The sequence below is a fragment of the Trichechus manatus genome, unplaced genomic scaffold (genome assembly GCF_000243295.1).
Source record: "Trichechus manatus latirostris isolate Lorelei unplaced genomic scaffold, TriManLat1.0 scaffold00084, whole genome shotgun sequence".
Lineage (NCBI taxonomy): Eukaryota > Metazoa > Chordata > Mammalia > Sirenia > Trichechidae > Trichechus > Trichechus manatus.
In genome coordinates this window covers 12,020,616-12,043,950 of record NW_004444020.1, presented here as the reverse complement: position 1 = coordinate 12,043,950, position 23,335 = coordinate 12,020,616, and the positions used below count along the sequence as shown (strand labels likewise).

The window sequence follows — 23,335 nt, the reverse complement described above, 5'->3', positions numbered from 1 at the left end:
CCTGGGATTGCTGTGCTGAGAAGCTCCTGGGAGCAGGAGACAGCGAGCTGTAACCCTGAAGATGGTGACAATTGGTGGCAGGAGAGACCTGGCAGCAGGAGACGGTGTAGTAGGCTTCCTGGCCCATGGAGAGAGAAAGCTGAATGTCTTTGGGCAGAGGCCTAACTCAGAGGCATGCCTGTGAGCATGGCTGGGTTAGAAGCTGTCCCGATAGAAAAACTGTATCCTTGACTGTGCCTGAGCCTGAACTGTAACCTGTTATTTCCCTAATAAACCCCATGATCGTGAGTATGGTCTGTGAGTTCTGTGTGGCCATTGCAGTGAATTATTGAACCCAGTAGAGAGTGCTGTGGGAGGAACGGTTGGTGTCAGAGTTGGTAAAGATGGAGAGAGGAGGCATATCTGACCTCCACCTCATAGGAATCAGCCTTGGGCTGTTGATCTTGGTTCTCCTCCCCCCTTGTGAGACTGGAGAAGGTCAGACACTGCCCCCAAGCCATGTTTACAGATTCATAGCAAACTATGGATAACATTGCGAAGAATATGAATACCAGAACACTTAATTGTGCTCATGAGGAACCCGTACATAGACCAAGAGGCAGTCGTTTGAACAGAACAAGGGGATACCACGTGGTTTAAAGTCAGGAAAGGTGCGCATCAAGTTTTTATCCTTCCATTATACTTACTCGGTCTGTATGCTGAGCAAATAATACGAGAAGCTGCACTGTATGAAGAAGAACGTGGCATCAGGACTGGAGGAAGACTCATTAACAACCTGCGATATGCAGAGGACACAACCTTGCTTGCTGAAAGCCATGAGGACTCGAAGCACTTACTGATGAAGATCAAAGACCACAGCCTTCAGTGTGGATTACACCTCAACATAAAGAATACAAAAATCCTCACAACTGGACCAATAAGCAACATGATAAACGGAGAAAATAATTGAAGTTGTAAAGGATTTCATTTTATTTGGACCCACAATCAGTGCCCGTAAAAGTAGCAGTCAAGAAAGCAAACGACATATTGCATCGGGCAAATCTGCTGCAAAAGACTTTGAAGTGTTAAAAAGCAAAGATGTCACTTTAAGGACTAAGATGGGCCCTACCCAAGCCATGGTGTTTTCAGTAGCCTCATATGCATGCAAAAGTTGGACAATGAGTAAGGAAGATTGAAGAAGAATTGAAGCCTTTGAATTATGGTGCCGGCGAAGAATGTTGTATGAACCATGGACTGCCAGAAGAATGAACAAATCTGTCTTGGAAGAAGTACAGCCAAAATGCTCCTTAGAGGCAAGGATGAGGAAACTTCATCAGGGTCAGCAGAAAAGAGGAAGACCTTCAACGAGATGGTTTGACACAGTGTCTGCAACAATGGGCTCAAACATAGCAACGATCATGGGGATGGCACAGGACCAGGCATAGGGTCGTTCTGTTGTACCTAGGGTCGCTATGAGTCAGAACCGACTTGACGGCACCTAACAACAACAACATGACACTCAAGAGTGCCTGTTCTACACCTGCCTAGCAGATCCCAGGGTTTGTTGGTTCTGCATGAGGTTTTGTGCGTTTTTCTGCCATATAGATTGCATGTTCTTTCTGACACTTGTCTGCCCTCAGCGTCTGTGTCATTCATCTGGTAATGGTAATACAGCATAGAGCTGATGTCCCCATTCATTCAGTCCTTGTCTGAAGAATCTTTGAAGTCTGATTTGGGAAGCAAGAGTAGGCTCAACAATTCTTGTGAACCAATCTCTGTTCTGCTTTTTTTAAGGCAAAAATGCACATGGTTGATTAAACAGTAAGATTGTACTTGTGTTCCCTAGTTATTTCATCATTGCTATCTGGTCCAAAAAGAGGGATCGTAAAATGATACTTTGATTTTCAGAATTTTGAAGACAAGGCATCAAAGTGGGAAGACAAAAAGGTACATTCATCTCTGTTCTTTCCAGGAGGTTCCCCTATGTTTCTACCTTAATATGTTTTATGTATATATATATATATATATATATATATATATGTAACATACAGTTTCACTCTGAGCAGCTTGAAGCAACTCTAATTCACTTTGTTGTCATACCTCACTGAAAAGAAAGAAATAACAACATGGAAGCACATTGCTGAAGCGTACAAAGGAATTGTACCTTGTTTTGAGCCACTTTTATGAGTTTAATTTAAAACCGAAGAAACTAAATTAATTAATTCTTTGCTTCTTTTAAAAGTATCTTAATTTTGAACCTGTTAAAGAAAAGATGATTGGTTCCTTATTTTGTTTGAATATTGAGCTTTCGTATTTTAGCCAGAGAATATTTTTAAATTCAAAGTGATCTAAATGATTGAATGTTTAAATATAGTAGAATAGATTTTTTATTTTCTCATAACTCAAAGTGTATGTTCTTGTTAAATTTTAAGACATTGGTGAAGACATTTGAAGTATGTGACCTTCCTGTTCGAGCAGCAAAGTTTGTTGCAAGGAAGAATTGGGTTGTGACAGGAGCAGTAAGTAATTCTGTGACTCTGTAATCCCATTTTCTGAATTGGTCAATGATTGTGTAAATGACTTGCATAATTTTAATTCCTAATTTTTTATTTTTGCCACAATATTTTAAAACATGAACTCCATTCCTTGAGTCTATAATATGGTTTTTCATGCCATTTACTTTATAACAGTGATGATGGTTTTAAAACTTCCGTTTCCAGGATGACATGCAGATTAGAGTGTTCAATTACAATACTCTGGAGAGAGTTCATATGTTTGAAGCACACTCAGACTATATTCGCTGTATTGCTGTTCATCCAACCCAGCCTTTCATTCTAACTAGCAGCGGTAAGAGATGACTCCTTTTGTCATATACATCTCTTCTGGTAATTCATTTGGTGAGACATGCTGTTCGTTTACTGCTGTTACAAGTAGAGTTCTAATTCCAGCATCCTTTAAACAATTTAAATCTATTAACATTGCTATAGCAATGCTGCTTGCTTTTGTATTTTAATGAAATATCGGTGGTACCTAGGATTTGTATAGCAATTGCTCAGATTCCTGTCAGGGAAGACCTGAAGGTCTAGATGCTTAAACATCTAATGAACAGAAAGCTCCTTTACATGCTGAGTGAGTTTTTGGCAGATTGCCATACCCTAGTTGGTTTTGTCTTTATATTCAGACTAGTTTGCTCCTTGGTATTATGTATAAAACAGTGAATCTTTTGGAGAGCAACTAAGATAAGTAGTACTGAATTGGTAATAGCTCTGTGAAGCATTTTTAAATTAAGAATTGAGAAGTAATTCAAAACTTCTGTTTTAACCAGTCTTCTATCAGAAGAGCAAATGATTGTTGTGTAGTCATTACTGTCATTATTCAGGCATACCTAGACTAATCAAACCTGTGTTGATCTTTTGTCACTCTTTAAGCCTCACTGTTTTTCTTAAATTTTGTCGCAAGATTTTTATATTTGCTGTTAGTTTGTAATTTCTCTATTTTATTTATTTTCACCCATCTATAGAGAGTTAAATTTATTCTTAGGATAAATAAGGATCTTGAAAAATCTATTCAGTTCTCATGCTGTTTCTTAGATCTTGGAATGTATGATTTGTGTTGTTACGTTTGTTTCCTGCTTCAAAAGGCACAAAAACTCTGTGTCTTAGTTCTGAAATGAAAGAAATAGAAATTGCAACTAACTTGAGACTTTCTTTTGGCCCAGATGACATGCTCATTAAGCTATGGGACTGGGATAAAAAATGGTCTTGCTCACAAGTGTTTGAAGGACACACCCATTATGTTATGCAGATTGTGATCAACCCGAAAGATAACAATCAGTTTGCCAGTGCTTCTTTGGACAGGACCATCAAGGTAAAGTGTCCACTGTTTGTTTGGATCAGTTTTGACTGTGGGTGAAATGTAGTTGTTTTAGGTGTTTCACTACTGGCTGCCCAGAAAGTTATTCTGTCTTAGAAGTATCTCTCAAAAACTCATTTTGAAATAAAAATAGAGCTTCTCATTTTGATCCGAAAGGGCATGTTCTGTTTAGAAAAACAGTGTGGGCAACTGTGGCTCTTAATGAAGGAGTGTTTTTCCTTTGTTTAAAATTTTTTTTTTTATTGTACTTCAGGTGAAGGTTTACAGAACAGATAGTTTTTCATTAAACAGTAGTACGCATTATTTTATGACATTGGTTAACAACCCCATGACATGTCAACACTCTCCCTTCTTGACCTTCGGTTCCCTATTACCAGCTTTCTTGTCCCCTCCTGCCTTCTAGTTCTTGTCCCTGGGCTGTTGTGCCCCATTAGTCTCATTTTGTTTTATTGGGCTGTCTAATCTTTGAACGGTGAACCTCGGGAGTGACTTCATTACTGAGCTAAAAGGGTGTTTGGGGGCCATACTCTCGGGTTTCTCCAATCTCTGTCAGGCCGGTAAGTTTGGTCTTTCTTTGTGAGTTAGAATTTTGTTCTTCATTTTTCTCCAGGTCTGTCCAAGATCCTCTGTTGTGATCCCTGTCAGAGCAGTCAGTGGTGGTTGCCAGGCACCATCCAGTTATACTGGACTCAGTCTGGTAGAGGCCTTGGTAGTTGTGGTCCATTAGTCCTTTGGACTAATCTTTTCCCTTGTATCTTGTTTTCTTCATTCTCCCTTGCTCCCAAACGGATGAGACCAATGGAGTATCTTAGGTGGCTGCTCATAGGCTTTTAAGACCCCAGATGCTACTCACCAAGGTAGAATGTAGAATATTTTCTTTATAAACTATGTTATGCCAATTGAGCTAGATGTTCCCGGAGACCATGGTCCCCACAGCCCTCTGCTTAGCAGTTTGATCCCTCAGGAAGTTTGGCTGTGTGTCTATGGAGCTTCCATGACCTTGTGTTGTACAAGTTGGGCTGGCTTCCCCAGTATTGTGTACTGTCTTACCCTTCACCAAAGTTACCACTTATCTATTGTCTGTTTAGTATTCCTCCCCACCTCTCCCATCCCTTGTAACCATCAAAGATTGTTTCTTTTTGTGTGTAAACCTTTTTTTGCAGTAGTAGTCTCATACAATATTTGGAAGGAGTGTTTTTCCACGTGAAGGCATTATGTTGTAAGACTTTTTAAGCCTCTGGAAACTCAGAATAAGAAAAATACTGGTATCTTTTCTAGGCTACTGCTTTCATTTTCTTTTAGTATATTTGTTGTTGACCTCTGCTGATTATTAATCTGTTTTATATTTACATTCTATCTGCCACCATTTTCTCTTTCTTACTCCATTTCCCCATACTGTTGCCAGTAATCTTTTTAAGAATAAAGTTCAAATGACTTAGTGTGGAATACAAGGATTTTCCAAGACTGACTTCAGCTAATGTTATGAGACATCTCCTATGACTCTGGTCCACTTACCATCCTCTAGAGGTGGCATGGATGTTCCCAGAACCTTACCTTACTCCGCTGTTCCCTCTGCCTGCAGTCCTCTTATTTTTCCTTTTTTGATTCATTTTCCTCTGGGCAGCTACTCATTTGTCAAGGCTTATTAGCACAAGGATCTACTCTAAGAAACTCTCTTCAGACTTCCTCTTCACCTCTAGCCAGAGCCAGCCATGCTCATCCCATTCCTTCTATTGTTTTTTTGCATCTATTACAGCTTTTTTCACACTGCGTCATAATTAATATCTCTCTGGGAATGTGTCTCTTTCTCCCTGACATGTCGGATGTCTTGTGTAGGAACTGTGTGTCACCCCCTTGCCCCTGCAAACAGACACTCACTAGCAAGCAGTACAGTGCCTTGCCTGAAATAGATGCTTAGTACATGTTGTAATGAGTGCAGTCATATTCCTTTTTCTATTATAATATTTAAAATACCTCTATATGCATAGATTTAAAATTATATATCATATTAACTTTTGCTTACACATGTATGCTAAAGCGATCAACTGCTAACCGGAAGGTCACTGGTTCGAAACCACCAGCAGCTCAGAGGGAGAGAAGATGTGGCAATCTGTTTCGGTAGACATTTCCAGCTTTGGAAACCTTATGGGGTCGCTGTGAGTCGTAATCGACTCAACGGCAGTCGGTTTGGTTTTTGGTATTGTTATCTCAGAGTTGTGACCTTACATTTTTCATTGTCCTTGTTTTTGACATAGATTGGAAACTTTGAAGTTAGTTTTAAATGTCCCTCACTAAATGAGGTTTATCTTGAGAACAAGTGTCTTATCTTTTGCTCCAGCAGTGTTTGTTATATATAGTAAGTGATAAATGTTTGGCTTTACATTTCTATACTCCACACAGGGCCTCCCACTTAGTAGGTACTCAGTAAATATTTGTAAAGATAAAGTTCAATACCTGTGCTTTAGTAATTTTTTTACTACATTTCCATACTTTTTAATTTTTAATTAAGCAGTAATTTTCACCTAACACGTCTTACTAGATCCACTTTCATTAGCTTTATATTCACTCTCTTAAAAACAATTTCCTACCTTTAAGGTAGTGTTTCTCAAAGTGTAGCCTGTGGATTACCTGAGGTGTCTGTTTAAAATATAGATTCCTGGGCTTCACTGTAGATCAACTGAATCATAATCTCTAGGAGTGAAGCCTAGAAATTGGCATTTTCAAGTGAACGCCATAGTAACTCTGTAAACCCTATCCCTTGAAAATTCAAGTAAAGTGAGAAAAACAAACACGTGAGAAAAATGAAAGTTCCTCAGCTTCCCTCCCCTGGGCTTTGGCATTTTACATAATAGTCAGAAGAATGGTGGAGCTGTCTATTGAAAGGCAAGGCCCCATACTGACCAGCTTATGCTCTTGCTCTCTGAAGGTGTGGCAGCTGGGCTCTTCATCACCAAACTTCACTCTGGAGGGACATGAGAAAGGTGTGAATTGCATTGATTACTACAGTGGTGGTGACAAACCATACCTCATTTCAGGTGCAGATGACCGTCTTGTTAAAATATGGGACTACCAGGTACAGTTTTTTCATAATCTCACTTGCCATATGTTAGATACGGTTCTTACCATTGCTTACAGGAGGGTTAAAACTTGGGATGTTAATTTCTAATCATAGCATAATAACTTAAGGCCTCAGTATTTGCACCTAAATTGCAGTTCCAAAACTGTTCACGAAAATGAAAAATGCATATCAAGGTTTTAAAATAAAATGCCAGTGTGTTTAGTTTTCATTTACTAGTAGAAATTAGAAGTTTTAACATTATAATTTAATTTCGACTTCCTCCAGTATTCTCACTGGGAAAGTACCGTTTATATTTGAAAACTATAGCAAATCAATGATTAATGTCATGATGTAGCCATGGTACAAATCATTTTGCCAGGTAGAACTCTTGTAAACATTGCTATGAACTCTTGTTACTGTGCTTTTTATCTCTTAAGATTTTCTTATATTTCTATTTTTTGCTTCTCACGTGGGAAAGTTTCTGCAAGCAGTCAATTAAATGAGGGCTAGAAAACTAGTTTTAATTTGAAAGTTATTGAAATTTGTATTTAAATTCAGAATACAAATGTTAAAGGCTAAAGCAACACCATTCTACTTAGTCCACAGATGGGTAGGTATGGGTGTTAAGGGGAAAATTCATTATCCTAGGAATTTGGGGAACAATATTTAGATGAAACCAAAATCTTCCAGTATTTTTTTTTCTTTAAATATGATGGTTACATTTATACTTGCCTCTATGTTGTCTGGAATAACTGGAGAAAATATTCATGTGCATAATAAGAAAATTCTATTTCAGATATTTCTGTACTGAATACTATTTAGATTGTCATTACCATTGTCTTTTATAATATAACTGTATATTAGGCAGATTAAGGATGGGTTACTTGTTTTTTACTAATAAAAAAGTTTTTCTATATCTTGATCACAGAATAAAACATGCGTGCAGACACTTGAGGGGCATGCCCAAAATGTGTCTTGTGCCAGTTTTCATCCTGAGTTGCCAATCATCATCACCGGTTCAGAAGATGGTAAGTTAGAAGTGTATTTTTTTTCCTATGCTTGTAAATACTAAGTAGATTTTTAAGCCAGGTAGTGTCCCTGCCTTGTAATTGGAGGCTTCCAAGAATTTTATTGTTTTTACTTGAGTAGTAGACTTGAGCTATAAAACAGTAAATGAGGATTATCGTGATCATTATCATCCTAATAACTAAATAAGAGGACACCCAGATGTTCTAGACAAAAACTAAAAAAGAATGTGCTTTGGAGTCACATTTAGCCTCTGCTGCTTAATGGTTCTGTAGTTTGGGCAGATTATGAAATGGAACAAACATCTTTTTCATGGGATTATAGTGAAAGTGAAAAGAGATGATGTGTATAAAGCACTGGTGCATAGTAGGCCCTCTTCCCAGGAAATCCTGTTATTCATATTTAAAATCACATTTCTTACTTTTTGTTTCTTATATAATTTTTTTATTTTTAGGTTTGTTTATATTGCTTTATAAAATCACTTATAGACTATATATCAAAAAATTGGTCATTCAGCTGCCAGGCTATATTTCCTGTTTGATTAGAAAGACTTCCCTGTGACTGTTTCACCTGACAGTTCATTGTTGCACGTTTAGATAAAAAGGGAATATTCACATTGTTCTTTTTAGGAACAGTGCGTATTTGGCATTCAAGCACCTACCGTCTTGAGAGCACACTGAATTATGGAATGGAAAGGGTGTGGTGTGTGGCCAGTCTGAGAGGGTCCAACAATGTCGCTTTGGGATATGATGAAGGGAGCATCATTATGAAGGTAATGCCTAGAGTTACACTACCTACCTAATTAGATGAACATAGGAGAAGCAGTTTTCCTAGTATTTTAGTACCATCATTTTCCAAGTCAGTAGTTTTGTTAAACTGGCACTTCTGTCTTTAAGCACTAGAGATTAAGCACTGGAGATTTAAAGTGGGAGAAAGGAGGTAGAGCTCTCTGTTAAATGAAATAAGAGAATGTCTATTTTGTTTGTTTTCCTTTTCGTTGCTAAGAGCCATGTGTCATTCTTCCAGCTTGGTCGGGAGGAACCTGCCATGTCCATGGATGCCAATGGAAAGATAATTTGGGCCAAGCATTCAGAGGTCCAGCAGGCCAACCTGAAAGCAATGGGAGATGCTGAAATTAAAGATGGAGAAAGATTGCCACTGGCAGTAAAGGATATGGGCAGTTGTGAAATATACCCTCAGACTATTCAGCACAATCCTAATGGACGGTAAGCTATCATAGAAATCTCTTGAGTGCCTGTGTATGTTAGAGCAGAGTTTGCCTATCCAGTACATATGCCACCCCTGCCCTATGGCGGCCATCTCTAATGTTCCTTATTCAGTTTTTGCCCTGGCCTCACAATCCTTAACGCAGCTGTAGGCAGCCATGCCAGTTGATGGAGTTGGCACACAGTTAAGTAATTTTTTGATTACTCTTATTTTAAATGTGTTGGGTTTGTGTCCTTGAGCTCCTTTGAGTACAACGACCATGTCTTATCCTAAGACTCAGTAGGTGCTCTCTACATGGTGGTTGACTCATTGCTCTTAAGGGAAATGTCTCTTGAAAAAGTTCTGGGATTGGTAATAACTCTGCTTCTTATTTGGAATTTGAGTTCTCAGTTCTGTTTCATCCCTAAGGTTTATTATGCACTGAACATCTTATAAGATCTTGTTTATTTTGATAAACTTAAAAATTGGGGTGTTTTTATTTATTTGAGTGATCAGCTTTAAAATGAAGATAGTCTTGTAACAAGATAGTGCCTTCTCATAGTGTAAATGTAATAAGCAAACTGGTAGGCATATTGGTGCTCAACAAATACTAGTTGAGTAAGTAGAATACTTCCCCTGTACATCTGCAGCCATTCATATCTTTCCTCCTCTCCCCAGTCTGCTTCGTTTGTAAGAGACAACCATTGCAATAGTAATAATCCCACCTTCATAATTTGCTTTTGGATTTGTTGGCTAGAATATTTGTCTAGCTCTGTATTCAAAGAGGAGCCCTGGTGGTGCAGTGGTTAAGAGCTTGGCTGCTAACCAAAAAAAGGTCAACAGTTTGAATCCACCAGCTACTCTCTAGAAATCCTATGGGGCAGTTCTGCTCTGCCCTGTAGGGTCACTGTGAATCTGAATCGACTCAACGGCAACAAATTTGGTTTTGGTATTCAAAGAAATACATAATTTTTAAAAGATACTAGATTAAATTATAACAATCAACTGAAATAACATTTGTTATGAGTTATTTTACCATAAATAGAGAGTCATTGTTTCTTCTATGTGTCATTAGCTGTCTGTACTTCCCTCTCTGGCTTTATTTCTAGGTTTGTTGTGGTGTGTGGTGATGGTGAGTATATCATCTACACAGCAATGGCGTTGAGAAACAAGAGCTTTGGGTCTGCCCAGGAGTTTGCTTGGGCTCACGATTCTTCGGAGTAAGTTTTGCCCATGTGATATCCAGCTCCCTCTGTTGCAGATGGGTGTTGTGTATGCAAGTGTATTAAAGAGGGGCTTGTGGCTCAGCATGGGCTGTGCTTCTCCTGGTTAAAGAACCATTCTCACTCGAGATGCCTGTTGGAAAATTAGAGTCAGAGGCAGCTGTGCAGCATGAGCTGTCTTTGCCCTTTCTGTATTCGGTATTGAGCTGGTTTACTCGAGCTGATCTAATAATTTCATTAAACTGGGGGCCCAGTACCCATTTCTTTGATGCAGCCCATGGCCCAGTGCTTATGGGCTTCAGGTAAAGTAAGCCCTCAAATGAAGTCCTTGGCAGGCCCTCCCTATGACTTTTTCCCCTGGACCAGAACCTTAAGGTGCTGCTGCCCCTGTATGAGCTAGCTGGGAGAGATGCTGTGGTCTGCTTATTGAATCTGTTAAAACTAGTCTTCTGTGGCTTTGCCTCCCCACCCCCCACTTTGTTTTCTCAACAAAACAAATTTCTGTCTAAATTAGAATGTTCATAAGATGTTCTCACTAAAACCAAAATCATTTTACTATGAATTATTATTAGAAAGTCACTGCCTCTGGTTCCTTTTTGATTCCTGTTTCGTGCATCTAATAAACACTAGGACTTTGGTGTTTTCAGGCCACACAACTAAATTATACCTTCATAGTTCTTTTCTTAGTTTTGTTTTCCCCAGCTCCCAACAGTGGGGTAACTTGAGCCTCAGCATTGCACAATAAAATGCATGTTTTTTTTGTTGTTGTTGTTGTTGTTTTTTAATTTTTTTTTAACACTAAGATTTGCTGAGTAGTAAGGAATTGTTTTGGTATTTTCATAAATTTCCTAAATACACTCACATATACATAGTACTTGGTTATCTTGGGCAAAATTCGAGTTCATGAATTGCTTTACCACTTTCCTTCCGTTTTGATAATTCCCTATTTTCAGTTTTATCCACCAGGATCTTGTACAGCATTGTCCCTGCCCTACGCAAAGCACTTGTCAGATCACTTCTTTACACGCTCATTATCCAACACAGCGGCAGCCCCACTCTTCCAGGCAGAGGCCTGAATAGAAGCAGTTTCCTGAGTTGCTGCCAAACATGGCTGACTAGTGAGCCACTTGTAAAAGTTTTTCTTTCCTTTTTTAAAATCACCTTTATTGAGGTATAGTTTATACACAATAAAATGGGCCATTTATGTATACATTTCAATAAATTTGGACAAATGTATACAGTATGTAACCACCAACACAAGATACAGAACAGTTCTGTCATCTCCAAAGATCCTTTTGTTTCCCTTATAAATAGTCAATTCCCCTGCCCTAATGCCTTGCCTCGGGCAACCACTGATCTGCCTTTCTTCATTATATAGATTAGATTTGTTGTCTTTAGAGTTTTATATAAATGGAATTGTACAGTATATACTCTTTTGTATCAGGCATCCTTTGCTCAGCATAATGTTTTTGAGATCTATCCATGTAATTTTTTTTTTTTTTAACAAAGTAGAGGTTCCCATGAGTCAGAATCAGCTTGATGGCAGTGGGTGTTTTGTTTGTTTGTTCCACTCTGTATATACCACAGTTTGTTTAATCATTCACCTATTGTTGGACATTTGGGGTGTTTCCAGTTTCTAAAATGGGTTGTAAGCCCTAGCAATTTGTGTAATAGACATTGAAATCTTTTCATTTTTTGTCCAACTATAAGGAGTTCACTGAATTCCTAGGAAAAAAATACATAGTGAATCTTCTAATCTTCATTTTTATATTTTTGTATAATTCATTACTCAAAAATATTTTAAAATATTTCTAACATTTGGTTGAAATATGATTTAGTTGGTAATATGCTATGTTTGTGCTTCCCCCCACCACCCCCCGCCAGATATGCAATAAGAGAGAGCAACAGTGTTGTAAAGATATTTAAGAACTTTAAAGAAAAGAAATCATTTAAACCAGATTTTGGAGCTGAAAGTGAGTACCATTTACACATGATACATTTTTTGAGGCTTTATACCTCAAAAACACCTAAACAAACCTTTTTTTTATAGGTATCTATGGAGGCTTCTTACTGGGAGTCAGATCTGTAAATGGCTTAGCCTTCTATGACTGGGACAATACAGAACTCATACGCAGAATTGAAATTCAGCCCAAACACGTGTGTATTCTCTCCTTTGTTCTTTTTGTACATGCTTCTTTGTGACTAGCTCTGGGTCCCTGAGGCCAAGGAATGTCCTTGTACCCTGCTTTGTGTTGGACACACTGCTGTTTACCTCAGGGATGCTTACAAAAACAGGATTATATTATTTGAACGAGCATAGACATTGCAGTATTTTTGAAAGGTATGAAAAGTTATACAAAGGCCAGGCGCTATTCATATCTTAAATGGTCTTTGACAGAGTAAAACATGCTTTGAAGACAAGAAATCAGGAATTCTTAACTTGGAAAGGTCCCGGAAGCTCACAAACAGTTCAGAAAGCCTTTTCATACCCTTTCTGATGATGGCTGTTTAGGTGATTGTTTTCAGTGACAGAAAGTTTCCTACCTATCAGAGCTGCCTACTTCTTTGTTTGACAGCTTCATCCTCAGGAAATTATCTTTGGAGACAAACCAGTCTCCCTAAAGCTCATACCTCTTGATCCTGGAGCTTGCATTCTGAACAGCGTTACATCGTCCCCAAGGGGGCAAAAATTGGTTCTTGGGGAGAAGGGTGAAAAAATTTTGCTTTTTATGTATGAAGTACAGATAAGAGTTTTTAGGAAATTTTCTGTCTTTAATATTGTATTTAGGTTCCCCCCACCCCTTATATCCTGTTTGGGATTCTAAGAGTCCTCTGTCTTTGTGGCCTTCTTTCTTTGGTTTGCTTTTATCCCTGAGAAATTCCAAGTCATAATTTCTTTAGATATTTCCTATCCTTCCTTTATATTTTGATCACTTTCTGAGACTCCTGTTAATGACTGTTGACATGTTTGTTACTGTCCTCCATAACTCTTAGTTTTTATGTTTTCTGGGAGAGTTTGCAGTAGTCAAGAGCTTGGCTGCTAACCAAAGGGTCAGCAGTTCGAATCCACCAGCTGCTCCTTGGAAAACCTATCAACAGCAGTGGGTTTGGTTTTTGGTTTTTTTTTAATCTAGTTTGGCATATTTAATATGATTATTTTGAATTCTCCATTTGGTATAGATTGGTAAGTTAAACTTCTCAGATATTTCTGTTTTATCTGGTTATGGTTATGATTATGAGCTATCCTGGGTAGTCTTGTATTCCTAGAGCACTAAAGTCTAGGCTGCAGCTTGTGCCCCTCCCTCAAATAATTAGTGTTACCCTCACTCCCTCAGGGAATCTCTACATCCTCCTCCCAGTCTTTCTCTTAAGCATTGTCTCCCCCAGGTCACGAAGACTATGTGGAAGTGGGAAATGGTCACATGCAGACATTTTCTGTTGTTGTTTGCTGTTTTATCTTAGTAGGTTCAAGCTTCTCTTTGATATTACTAGTATACATATGTATATACTTGTTATATGTTTGTGTGTATATATGTGTTTTTATATATCTATATATATATACACAGACATATGTATATCTGTGGTATTTAAATTTCACAAGGGGAGGCAGTTAGGGGAAAAATGTCTAAAAAGGCTTCTTAGGGAAGTGATAATAAACCAAAAAATTGAGGAAGTATTCTGGAACAACAGGAAGTATGCTGCTGCTCACGAAATTACAGCACATCCAGTGTTTAACGATAGCTCTCCTGCCTGTTTCCGTTTGGTATTTCCATTGTTAGGCTAAATACAACAGCTCCCTGCCCCATATGTATGTGTGTATCCACTACGTAAAATTATTAAGTGCATACTTATTATCTTACTATAAGAGGGTAGATCTTGTAAGAAAAAAAAGTGTGTAATTTTCTATTTCCACTCAGAAATCCAAAATCAGTTGCCTATGGTTTTGTTTGCTGTGTTGCAGATTTTCTGGTCTGACTCTGGAGAGCTAGTCTGTATTGCCACTGAGGAATCATTTTTTATCCTTAAGTATCTGTCAGAAAAAGTTTTGGCTGCACAGGAAACCCATGAAGGAGTTACTGAAGATGGCATTGAAGATGCCTTTGAGGTAATTGCATCAGCACAGTTTTAGCTTCGTTTTAAAATGATTATATTCTTATAACAGAACTGCACTGATTTTAACATTTCATTATAAATTAAATCTGAGGAAGCTAAGCATTTAAGGAGGGGTGCTGGTAAAATGTAAAAATTAAAACCTTAACTCAAAATCAGAGTCTAAAAGCATATGTTTAAAAGAAATTTGTGCTTTGCTTTTAGGCAATCTTTGTATGAGCATTGATATCTTTCATTAAGGAAATTGGAAGTTGTTTTGGTCATAAGACTGTTTAGCAAGAGTGATTTAAATGCGCTCCCATATGATAAAGAGAAATCCTCCATTGTGGAAATGTCCTGGAAGATTTTGTGAAACCTTATTACTCCTGTTTCATTTGTGTTAGGGGTTTAGATCCACTTTAGATCACAGCTTTGACCCAATAATGAGATTTCACGTTATAAATACTTATCCAGGAATCTGCTCCTAAATGAAGAAAGAAGAGTTAGAAATTCCAAGAAAAGATTTTTTTTTCTTGAAGTAGGATTTTACTTTGCATTCTTATTTTCCCTTATCACTCGCAGTTATATTCAGCTTTTGTTTGACAGGTTTTCTAATGTAGATCTTTCTTTTTTTCCTCCCTTTCTGCAGGTTCTTGGTGAGATTCAGGAGATTGTGAAAACAGGGCTGTGGGTAGGCGATTGTTTCATTTATACAAGTTCTGTCAACAGATTAAATTATTATGTCGGAGGAGAAATAGTCACCATCGCTCACTTGGACAGGTAGCTGAGTATCTTTTTACTTTTGTCTTAAGCATCATGAATTTAAAAGCATACTCTTTAAACAAAACATGTTGCTGGCTTATAGCAGTGATAGGCCTAATATTTCAGTGTTGTAGTTTTAGTAGGTTGGCTATTGTTAATCAAATTGCATCAATCAAATGGAAAGATTTTGAGCAAGAGGCACACATATACATATAAATAGATATACAGCAGGTGGGGGGGGTGTGTGTCTGTGTGTGCTTAATTTGGGCTTATTTCTGAATTAGTGTCTGTTTTTATTATAGGACTATGTATCTCCTGGGCTATATTCCTAAAGACAACAGGCTTTATCTGGGGGATAAAGAACTGAACATCGTTAGCTACTCCCTGCTTGTTTCAGTACTGGAATACCAGACAGCTGTCATGAGGAGGGACTTCAGCATGGCTGATAAGGTCCTCCCTACCATTCCAAAAGAACAGAGGACCAGAGTTGCACACTTTTTGGAAAAGCAAGTAAGATAAATTTTTCTTTCTTTTTTAGAACCAGTTAATTTGAAGGAATATTAGTATGGATTTGGAAAACTTTCTCAATTGCCACTGGTCCTTATGGCAATAGAACTTCTGTAAATTTAAGCCACATGTTAGAGCATATAGTTCACTCCCCCTATACTCTTCCTTCTCCTTTCTCAGTGCCCTTAGTACCCCTTTTAAATATTGAAGGTGATTAGTAGTCTTCCTTTTCTATAGACTTCTTTTCCATGTTATTAATATTTTCATTTCTAATTTTCTCTATCGCATGTGCCTTCTTCCTAATGTAGTATTTTTAGATCTGAGTTATATTTGTACTTTTGAACAAGCATAAAGTAAGTTCTGCAAGGGTTAAGAATCTTTTATCTAGTCATTTAATGAGTTCGTCTAACAAATTTATTCACTTAATGGATTGCATGAGCACTTAACACTGAACTAGGCACTGTTCTAGCTGGGTGTAGAGTTGACGTTTTAGTATTTTCAAGTCTTTCTCCTTGGGCTGGTTAGATTTTACAGAGAAGCTCCTCAATCATCATCACTCTAGGGGCTGAGGAGGAGAAGAGAAGGCTTAGAGTCTCAACATTTAGTATTTCATTTAGTCTTCACATCCATTCCCATAATCTCCTGTTTCCACTCAATACTCCTTTCTCTAAGTGTGCTGGGTATCCCCTAGACCATACACCTTCTAATTTACCCTCTCCAAAGAGTAAACTTATCTTTTACTGCTTCTTCTTCAGGTAGTTTCTACATTCTTGGTTTAGCATTTGTTTTCTCTAGTGTTCTTCCTAAGTGAGTGTCATGGGTTGAATTGTGTCCCCAAAAAATGTGTCAAGTTGGTTAGGCCATGATTCCCAGTATTATGTAGTTGTCATCCATTTTGTGATTATAACTTTCCTATGTGTTGTAAATCCTAATCTCTGCCTGTGGTTAATGAGGCAAGATTAGAAGATTAGGGTGAGATTGTAACACCCTTACTAAGGTCACATCCCTGTTCCACTGTAAAGGGAGTTTCCCTGGGGGGTGGCCTGCACCACCTTTTATCTTACAAACGATGAAAAAAAGGGAAGTGAGCAGATACAGGGGAAACTCATACCACCAAGAAAGAAGCACTGGGAGCAGAGCGCATCCTTTGGACCTGGGGTTCCTAAGTGGAGAAGCTCTTTTTCTAGGGGAAGATTGATGACAAGGACCTTCTTCCAGAGCCGACAGATAAAGCCTTCCCTTGGAGCTGATGCCCTGAATTTGGACTTCTAGCCTACTAGACTGTGAGAAAATAAATTTCTTTGTTAAAACCATCCACTTGTGGTATTTCTGTTATAGCAGCACTAGATAACTAAGAGAATTTGGTACCAGGAGTGGGGTGCTACTCTTAACAGATACCTAAATTGTGGAAGCAGTTATGAAACTGTGAATGGATAGAGGACTCAGAAGGAAGTGAGGAGAACTGTTAACCCTGGAGTCAACACAGATGGCAAGATCTGGCAGCAGCAGAGGACCAGTGGCAGCAGAACCAGTAGACCAGCACCAGAAAGCGCTGGAGCAGACCCACGGAGCGAGAGAGCTGAGCGCCTTTGCGCAGGAGGCTTCCTGGTGGAGTGGGATGCCTCTGGGCACTTATCAGTGGAGCTCAGAGATTTGGAACACTTGCCTCAGGAGGGCAGATGCGGGTGTGAGGCTTGAGGGCCGAGAGGTCAAGGAACCAGGAAACAGAAGCTGAAGAGACAGAGGAAGCCGAATTGCCTCATTCTCAAAAGGTATGACCTTGACCTCTGGGGTTTCAAAGGATGGAGTCACGGCCCCTGATATTTCTAAGGCTGGAGTCGCCACTCATATGGACTAGGAGAATGGTGCGCCTAAAGCCGAGGGAGCAGAGTTGCCGTCCCAGTAAGGCAGAGCTGAAGGCCAGGGCTGAGGGGCTTCCACTCATAATCTGAGAGTGGCCAGTACCTAGAGTCTGGAGGGCAGGGCCATTGTGTAAATGGTTTCAGAGAACAGAGGTTTATTTTTCAAGCCTTGAGGGCTAGTGTAATGTGTTCTGCTAACTTGCTTGGTACCTGTTATGCTTTCCCTCCAATTTCTCCCATTTGTAAAGGAAATGTGTAGCTTGTGCCCGTTCTGCCATTGTACTTTGGAAGAAGATAACGTGTATTCTGGATTTTACAGATTAAGAGGAACTTTTGGATTTTGGACTTGGAGTTGATTTAAGACTTTTGCTATATGATGTTTTACATGTGGCAAGGACATGAATTTTTGGGGGGGCCAAAGTGTGGAGTGTCATGGATTGAATTATGTCCCAAAAAAATGTGTCAACTTGGTTAGGCCATGATTCCCAGTATTGTGTGGTTGTCCTCCATTTTGTGATTGTAATTTTCCCATGTGTTGTAAATCCTAATCTCTGCCTGCAGTTAATGAGGCAAGATTAGAGGATTAGGGTAGGATTGTAACACCCTTACAAAGGTCACATCCCTGATCCAATGTAAAGGGAGTTTCCCTAGGGTGTGGCCTGTGCCACCTTTTATCTTATAAAAGATAAAAGGGAAGCCAGTGGAGAGGGGAGGACCTCACACCGCAAAGAAAGAAACACCAGGAGCAGAGTGCATCCTTTGGACCCAGGGTTCCTGCGTGGAGAAGCTCCTAGTCCAGGGGAAGACTGATGACAAGGACTTTCTTCCAGAGCTGATAGAGAAAGTCTTCCCCTGGAGCTGATGCCCTGAATTTGGACTTCTAGCCTACTAGACTGTGAGAAAATAAATTTCTCTTTGTTAAAGCCATCGACTTGTGGTACTTCTGTTATACCAGCGCTAGATAACTAAGACAGTGAGTGTTTATACTTGTCTACTAGCTTTCCATCTTCCAAAATTTTGTTGTTTAATGTCTCTTTTCCCTTTATGTGTGTCCTTGGGAGTTTATGCCTTTAAAAAAAACATCACTTTAGTGTCATTTTAGTGGAGATTTGGGGGAGATAAAGTAAGTTCACCTCATCTCATCTGTTTTGCCCTTGCCTTATCTGACTAGTTCCATAGATCTTCTTTCTGTCCTCTACTCTTGGATTTTATAATGTCTGCCTCAATGCTAGTGAAGAAAAGAAGTAATTCAAATTATTCAGAATGCCTTATTTATATTGTACTCATGGATGAATGCAAGGCAGGGAGCTTGTTGTAGCTGGGAAGTTAAAACATTGCAGATGCATTGGTAAAGCCATGTCTGAAGCCAGATAGAACTCAGAAAGCTGTTCATGTTCTCCATCCTGACCACCCCATAACTGAGCGTTTCCCCTCAGTCTGGTGAAACATTAAACTATCCCTGAGCTCTTTGCCTAACATGCCATATCCCTAGAGCTGAAGTACTAGCCTATAGGGTAGACCTCATCAGTACTCTATGTCTTGGAGAAGCTAATTTAGTGATTATAATAAACCAGAAAACCACTTGCTGTGGAGTCCATTCTGACTCATGGCAACCCCATGTGTGTTACAGGAGAACTGTGCTCCATAGGGTTTTCAATGGCTGATTTTTTGGAAGTAGAGGTCAATGGGTAGTACAAACAGTTAACACACTGGGCTACTAACCAAAAGGTTGGAGGTTCAAGTCCCCCCAAAGGTGCCTTGGAAGAAAAGCCAGGTGACATTTCCTTTTACACATTACCTTGCTAATTTTGGTGGTGGTTTTATTTATCTAGCATTGACCAGCTTCAGTTATCTTAGAAAATAGGCATTGTATGGCAGAATGTTATGTCTGCCAGGTTTGTTCTCATATCAATTAATTTGATGATTCCTTAATTTTTCTCTGGAGCCCTGGCGGCACAGTGGTTAAGAGCTCAGGCTGCTAACCAAAAGATCGGCGGTTCGAATCCATCAGCTGCTCCTTGGAAACCCAGTGGGCAGTTCTGCTCTGTCCTGCAGGGTTGCTGAGTCAGAATCGACTCGACGGCAACAGATTTTTTAAAAAATTTTTCTGAGTTCTCATTAAAGAGAATTTGTTATCTCTTGCTTTTGTTTAAGGAGTGGAGTTTCTGTGTCAGCAGGGTATTTTTAGTTTGTGGAGGGAAGTGATTGATTTGCTGTCTGCATGCATGCATTTGTATGTATACTATGTATTTGCACCACACACACGTTGTACACATAAATACATACATGTATTTTTAAAAAATCTATTTAGGGCTTCAAGCAGCAAGCTCTTACAGTATCCACAGATCCTGAGCATCGCTTTGAGCTTGCTCTTCAGCTGGGAGAGTTAAAAATTGCATACCAGTTGGCAGTGGAAGCAGAGGTACGTATTAATTCATGATTTTCCGTAAGTGATGGAAAGGTCAGTAGATATTTCTCTGTGCTTGGTATATTGTTTTGTTATTAAAGTTTTCTGAAATGCAAATCAGTGACTCATTTTGGTGAGGTTATTGTCTCTGGTCTTCTTTAAACATGCATGTTAATCTTTGCATAAATTAAATGGATTATACTGTAGATGGTCTTAGCACTCTAAGGAAAAGTGTTTTCATATCCTACATGAGATCTGTCTCGAAATAGAAGGAAAGACGTAAGACTAGTAAAGAAACTAGTCTGGGAACTCTAAAGTTAGAGTAATTTGCCAGTATCCCAAACTAAACAGAAAGATGTTGGTTTTAAAGGAGGGTTCTGACATTTTGAAACTTTAATGCCATTTTTATGATCTTTGTGTATTTAGGTTTCCTGATTGTGGTTTAAGTCTAGTGTTTACTGGTAAATTCATTTCAGATGTGCATAATTTTAGCTATGTTAAAATCCAAGGTAAGGATATAAGAAACAATTTCCTATCCTTTCAAAAAAAAAAAAAGAGTACTAATTACTCATTAAAATAATTACCATCTAATTAAGGAGCCCTGGCTGCTAACCAAAACGTCAGCAATTTGAATCCACCACAGCTCCTTGGAAACCCTATGGGGCAGTTCTACTCTGTCCTATAGTGTGCAGTGAAGTCAGAATTGACTTGACAGCAACGGGGTTTTTTTTAAAAGTACCTTAAAACTCCCGTTAGATTTACTGTTTCACTGTGTAATTACAAAATAAAAATAGAATAGGTTGATGATGATTATTTATGCACCATTAAAATTGTTTGTGTTTGAATTAATGTTCAGGTTAACAGAATTACATTAATATTGTCAGTTATTATATCCAAAGATACTTAACTTGGAAACTTTCTTACAGTCAGAACAGAAGTGGAAACAACTTGCTGAGCTTGCCATTAGTAAATGTCAGTTTGGCCTAGCCCAGGAGTGCCTGCACCATGCACAGGATTATGGGGGTCTTTTGCTTTTGGCCACTGCCTCTGGAAATGCTAGTATGGTGAACAAGCTAGCAGAGGGTGCAGAGAGAGATGGCAAGAATAATGTGGCATTCATGAGCTACTTCTTACAGGGCAAGTAAGTATTAACCCAAAGTTCTAAAAGAGGTATGCATATAGTAATTAAAAGCAATTATTTCTACTCGACTTTGAGGATGGATTTTGGAGAGGAATGTGAGGAATGAACCCTGGAGAGAGAATGGATGGTCAGGTGGTGCTGAGTAGTGGGGGCAGAGGAAGACAGTGCTACCTTGGTGGTATTCACCTTTAGCAAGGGGTGTTCTTAGCATGTTTTGTCTAAGCGTCTTGACGCAAATGACTTCTTCAGGGAGGCTCAAGTGGGAGAAACGGTAAACTTTTTCTCAACAGCCCTGCCACTTAAAAGCTGAGACAGCTATTATTTTATGAAGGCAGGAAGCTATTGTGCTGCCCCAGTTGGTACCTGAATGACAGGTGATTTTACTCAAGATAATTTGGGCATGTACTCCAGTGTATGCATGTGAATGTATTTATAAACTTAGATACCTATACAAATAGGTCTATTATTTCTTATTCATAATTTAAAAATCCAGAAATATTCTGATATATTTTTTGTAATCATTTGTTGGTAAAAACTGACCCGAACCGAGGAACTATTATTAGTTGTTTTTATCCCACTTGGTGTTTTATTCTATTTAGTATCCATGTGTTATTACAGAAATATTAATACATGTTATTCTGTATGATGCTGGGGATGTTAGGCAACATACAATCATTGTATTACCTTTCTAAAATCTAAAACATTCTGAAAACACATGTGGCTGTATTTCTGTTATTATCCACATTATAAAACTTGCACAGAAAAAAACTGAAATTAAAAAGATACGAGAAAAGGACACTTTGATATTTTTCTACTGGATTGTCTGGTGTACCCCATGCTGGAGACACTGTCCTAGATATTTCCACTTGTAAAACTGTTTCTGGATGCATTATATCTGAAGCCTTTAAAATTTGCTAATTCAAGGTGCCTTAACTTGTCTTAAAAAGATCCTTTAGATTATTTTTAGGAGTTGTTAAAACTAAGTAGACTGAAAATGGTCACAAACATCGTGATAAGTTGATGCTTAGTGACAGAAATGAGGTGTGTGTGTCTATGTGTGAGAGAGAGAGAGAAAGAGGGGATACTGACTTTTCAATATTAAATCCACATTTCTTAAAATGTGTTAAGTGCCATCATTAGTGTTTATTCTCGGTAACAGTAGCTCTTATTTTTAATCTGTAGGCTTGATGCTTGCCTAGAACTCCTGATTAGAACTGGACGACTGCCAGAAGCTGCCTTCCTGGCCCGAACTTACCTACCAAGTCAGGTTTCAAGGTACAGCTTTTAATTTTAGGGAGAAATGTTTCAATTAAAAGCAGTGCAGACTTATTTAGTCTCTCTTTGATTCCATGATATCTATAGGGTAGTGAAACTCTGGAGGGAGAATCTCTCAGTAGTCAGTCAGAAAGCTGCAGAATCCCTTGCTGACCCAACAGAGTATGAAAACCTCTTCCCTGGTTTAAAAGAAGCCTTTGTGGTTGAAGAATGGGTGAAGGAAACACATGCTGATCTATGGCCAGCCAAACAATACCCACTAATCACGGTGAGTGGTCAAGAGTGCCAAGCTTCGTTTAGTGTGACTGCAAGGTCCAAGTGCATTCACGACATCAGGTTTTGAGCAAACTTAAATGCATTCTTGTTGGATTAAGAGCCAATCTGCGATTTAGGGCAGATTCACAGATAAACATGATTTCAGAGTATTTCATTTCATCACTGCCTTATTGTCTGATAGCCAAATGAAGAAAGAAATGTTATGGAAGAGGCAAAAGGCTTTCAGCCCTCAAGAGCTGCAGCCCAACAGGTCAGTAGAATACTGCATGTGAACTTCTTAATGTAACTTGAAATGTGTTGATTTTAACTACTGTCTCCAACTTTCTAATCCTGACCGTTCTTCCCTTGGGGGTAAGTTTCAAATTCCTGAACAAATTCCTTTGTCTTCATATGTATGTTCACTTGGGCTTTCAGGAACTTGATGGGAAGCCTGTCTCTCCTACTTCAGTGATAATGGCCTCCCACACAACCAGTAAAGAAAAGGTAGGTCAGATACCATACTCAGACCTCCCATTGAACCACATCCCACCTGCTCTCTTCACACATCCACATGGATGTCTGCAGGGCGTGCAGGTCTCTGCTAGTCAAGTGATGAGATCAGTTCCAGAGCAGGGGCTTTGAAACAGGAAGATGCCTTTTTTGACTGAGTAT

The 23,335-nt window shown here is 38.8% G+C and overlaps 1 protein-coding gene across 2 annotated transcripts in view; it reads left to right on the top strand.

The window, feature by feature from the left end:
• Positions 1-23,335, top strand: part of COPB2 (COPI coat complex subunit beta 2) — a 40,240-nt gene that overhangs the window by 15,339 nt on the left and 1,566 nt on the right. The window contains exons 3-22 of one of the 2 annotated variants that reach the window (XM_023736023.1): positions 1,888-1,926; positions 2,412-2,498; positions 2,700-2,826; positions 3,698-3,846; positions 6,779-6,925; positions 7,839-7,938; positions 8,566-8,708; positions 8,963-9,162; positions 10,252-10,362; positions 12,250-12,338; positions 12,416-12,522; positions 14,327-14,470; positions 15,104-15,234; positions 15,519-15,726; positions 19,897-20,007; positions 20,919-21,133; positions 22,316-22,408; positions 22,496-22,676; positions 22,866-22,934; positions 23,099-23,167. In XM_023736023.1, the coding sequence (XP_023591791.1) occupies positions 1,888-1,926; positions 2,412-2,498; positions 2,700-2,826; positions 3,698-3,846; positions 6,779-6,925; positions 7,839-7,938; positions 8,566-8,708; positions 8,963-9,162; positions 10,252-10,362; positions 12,250-12,338; positions 12,416-12,522; positions 14,327-14,470; positions 15,104-15,234; positions 15,519-15,726; positions 19,897-20,007; positions 20,919-21,133; positions 22,316-22,408; positions 22,496-22,676; positions 22,866-22,934; positions 23,099-23,167 (2,520 nt within the window). The remainder of the gene's footprint in view (positions 1-1,887; positions 1,927-2,411; positions 2,499-2,699; positions 2,827-3,697; positions 3,847-6,778; positions 6,926-7,838; positions 7,939-8,565; positions 8,709-8,962; positions 9,163-10,251; positions 10,363-12,249; positions 12,339-12,415; positions 12,523-14,326; positions 14,471-15,103; positions 15,235-15,518; positions 15,727-19,896; positions 20,008-20,918; positions 21,134-22,315; positions 22,409-22,495; positions 22,677-22,865; positions 22,935-23,098; positions 23,168-23,335) is intronic. The other variant, XM_004381445.2, reaches the window with a different exon arrangement.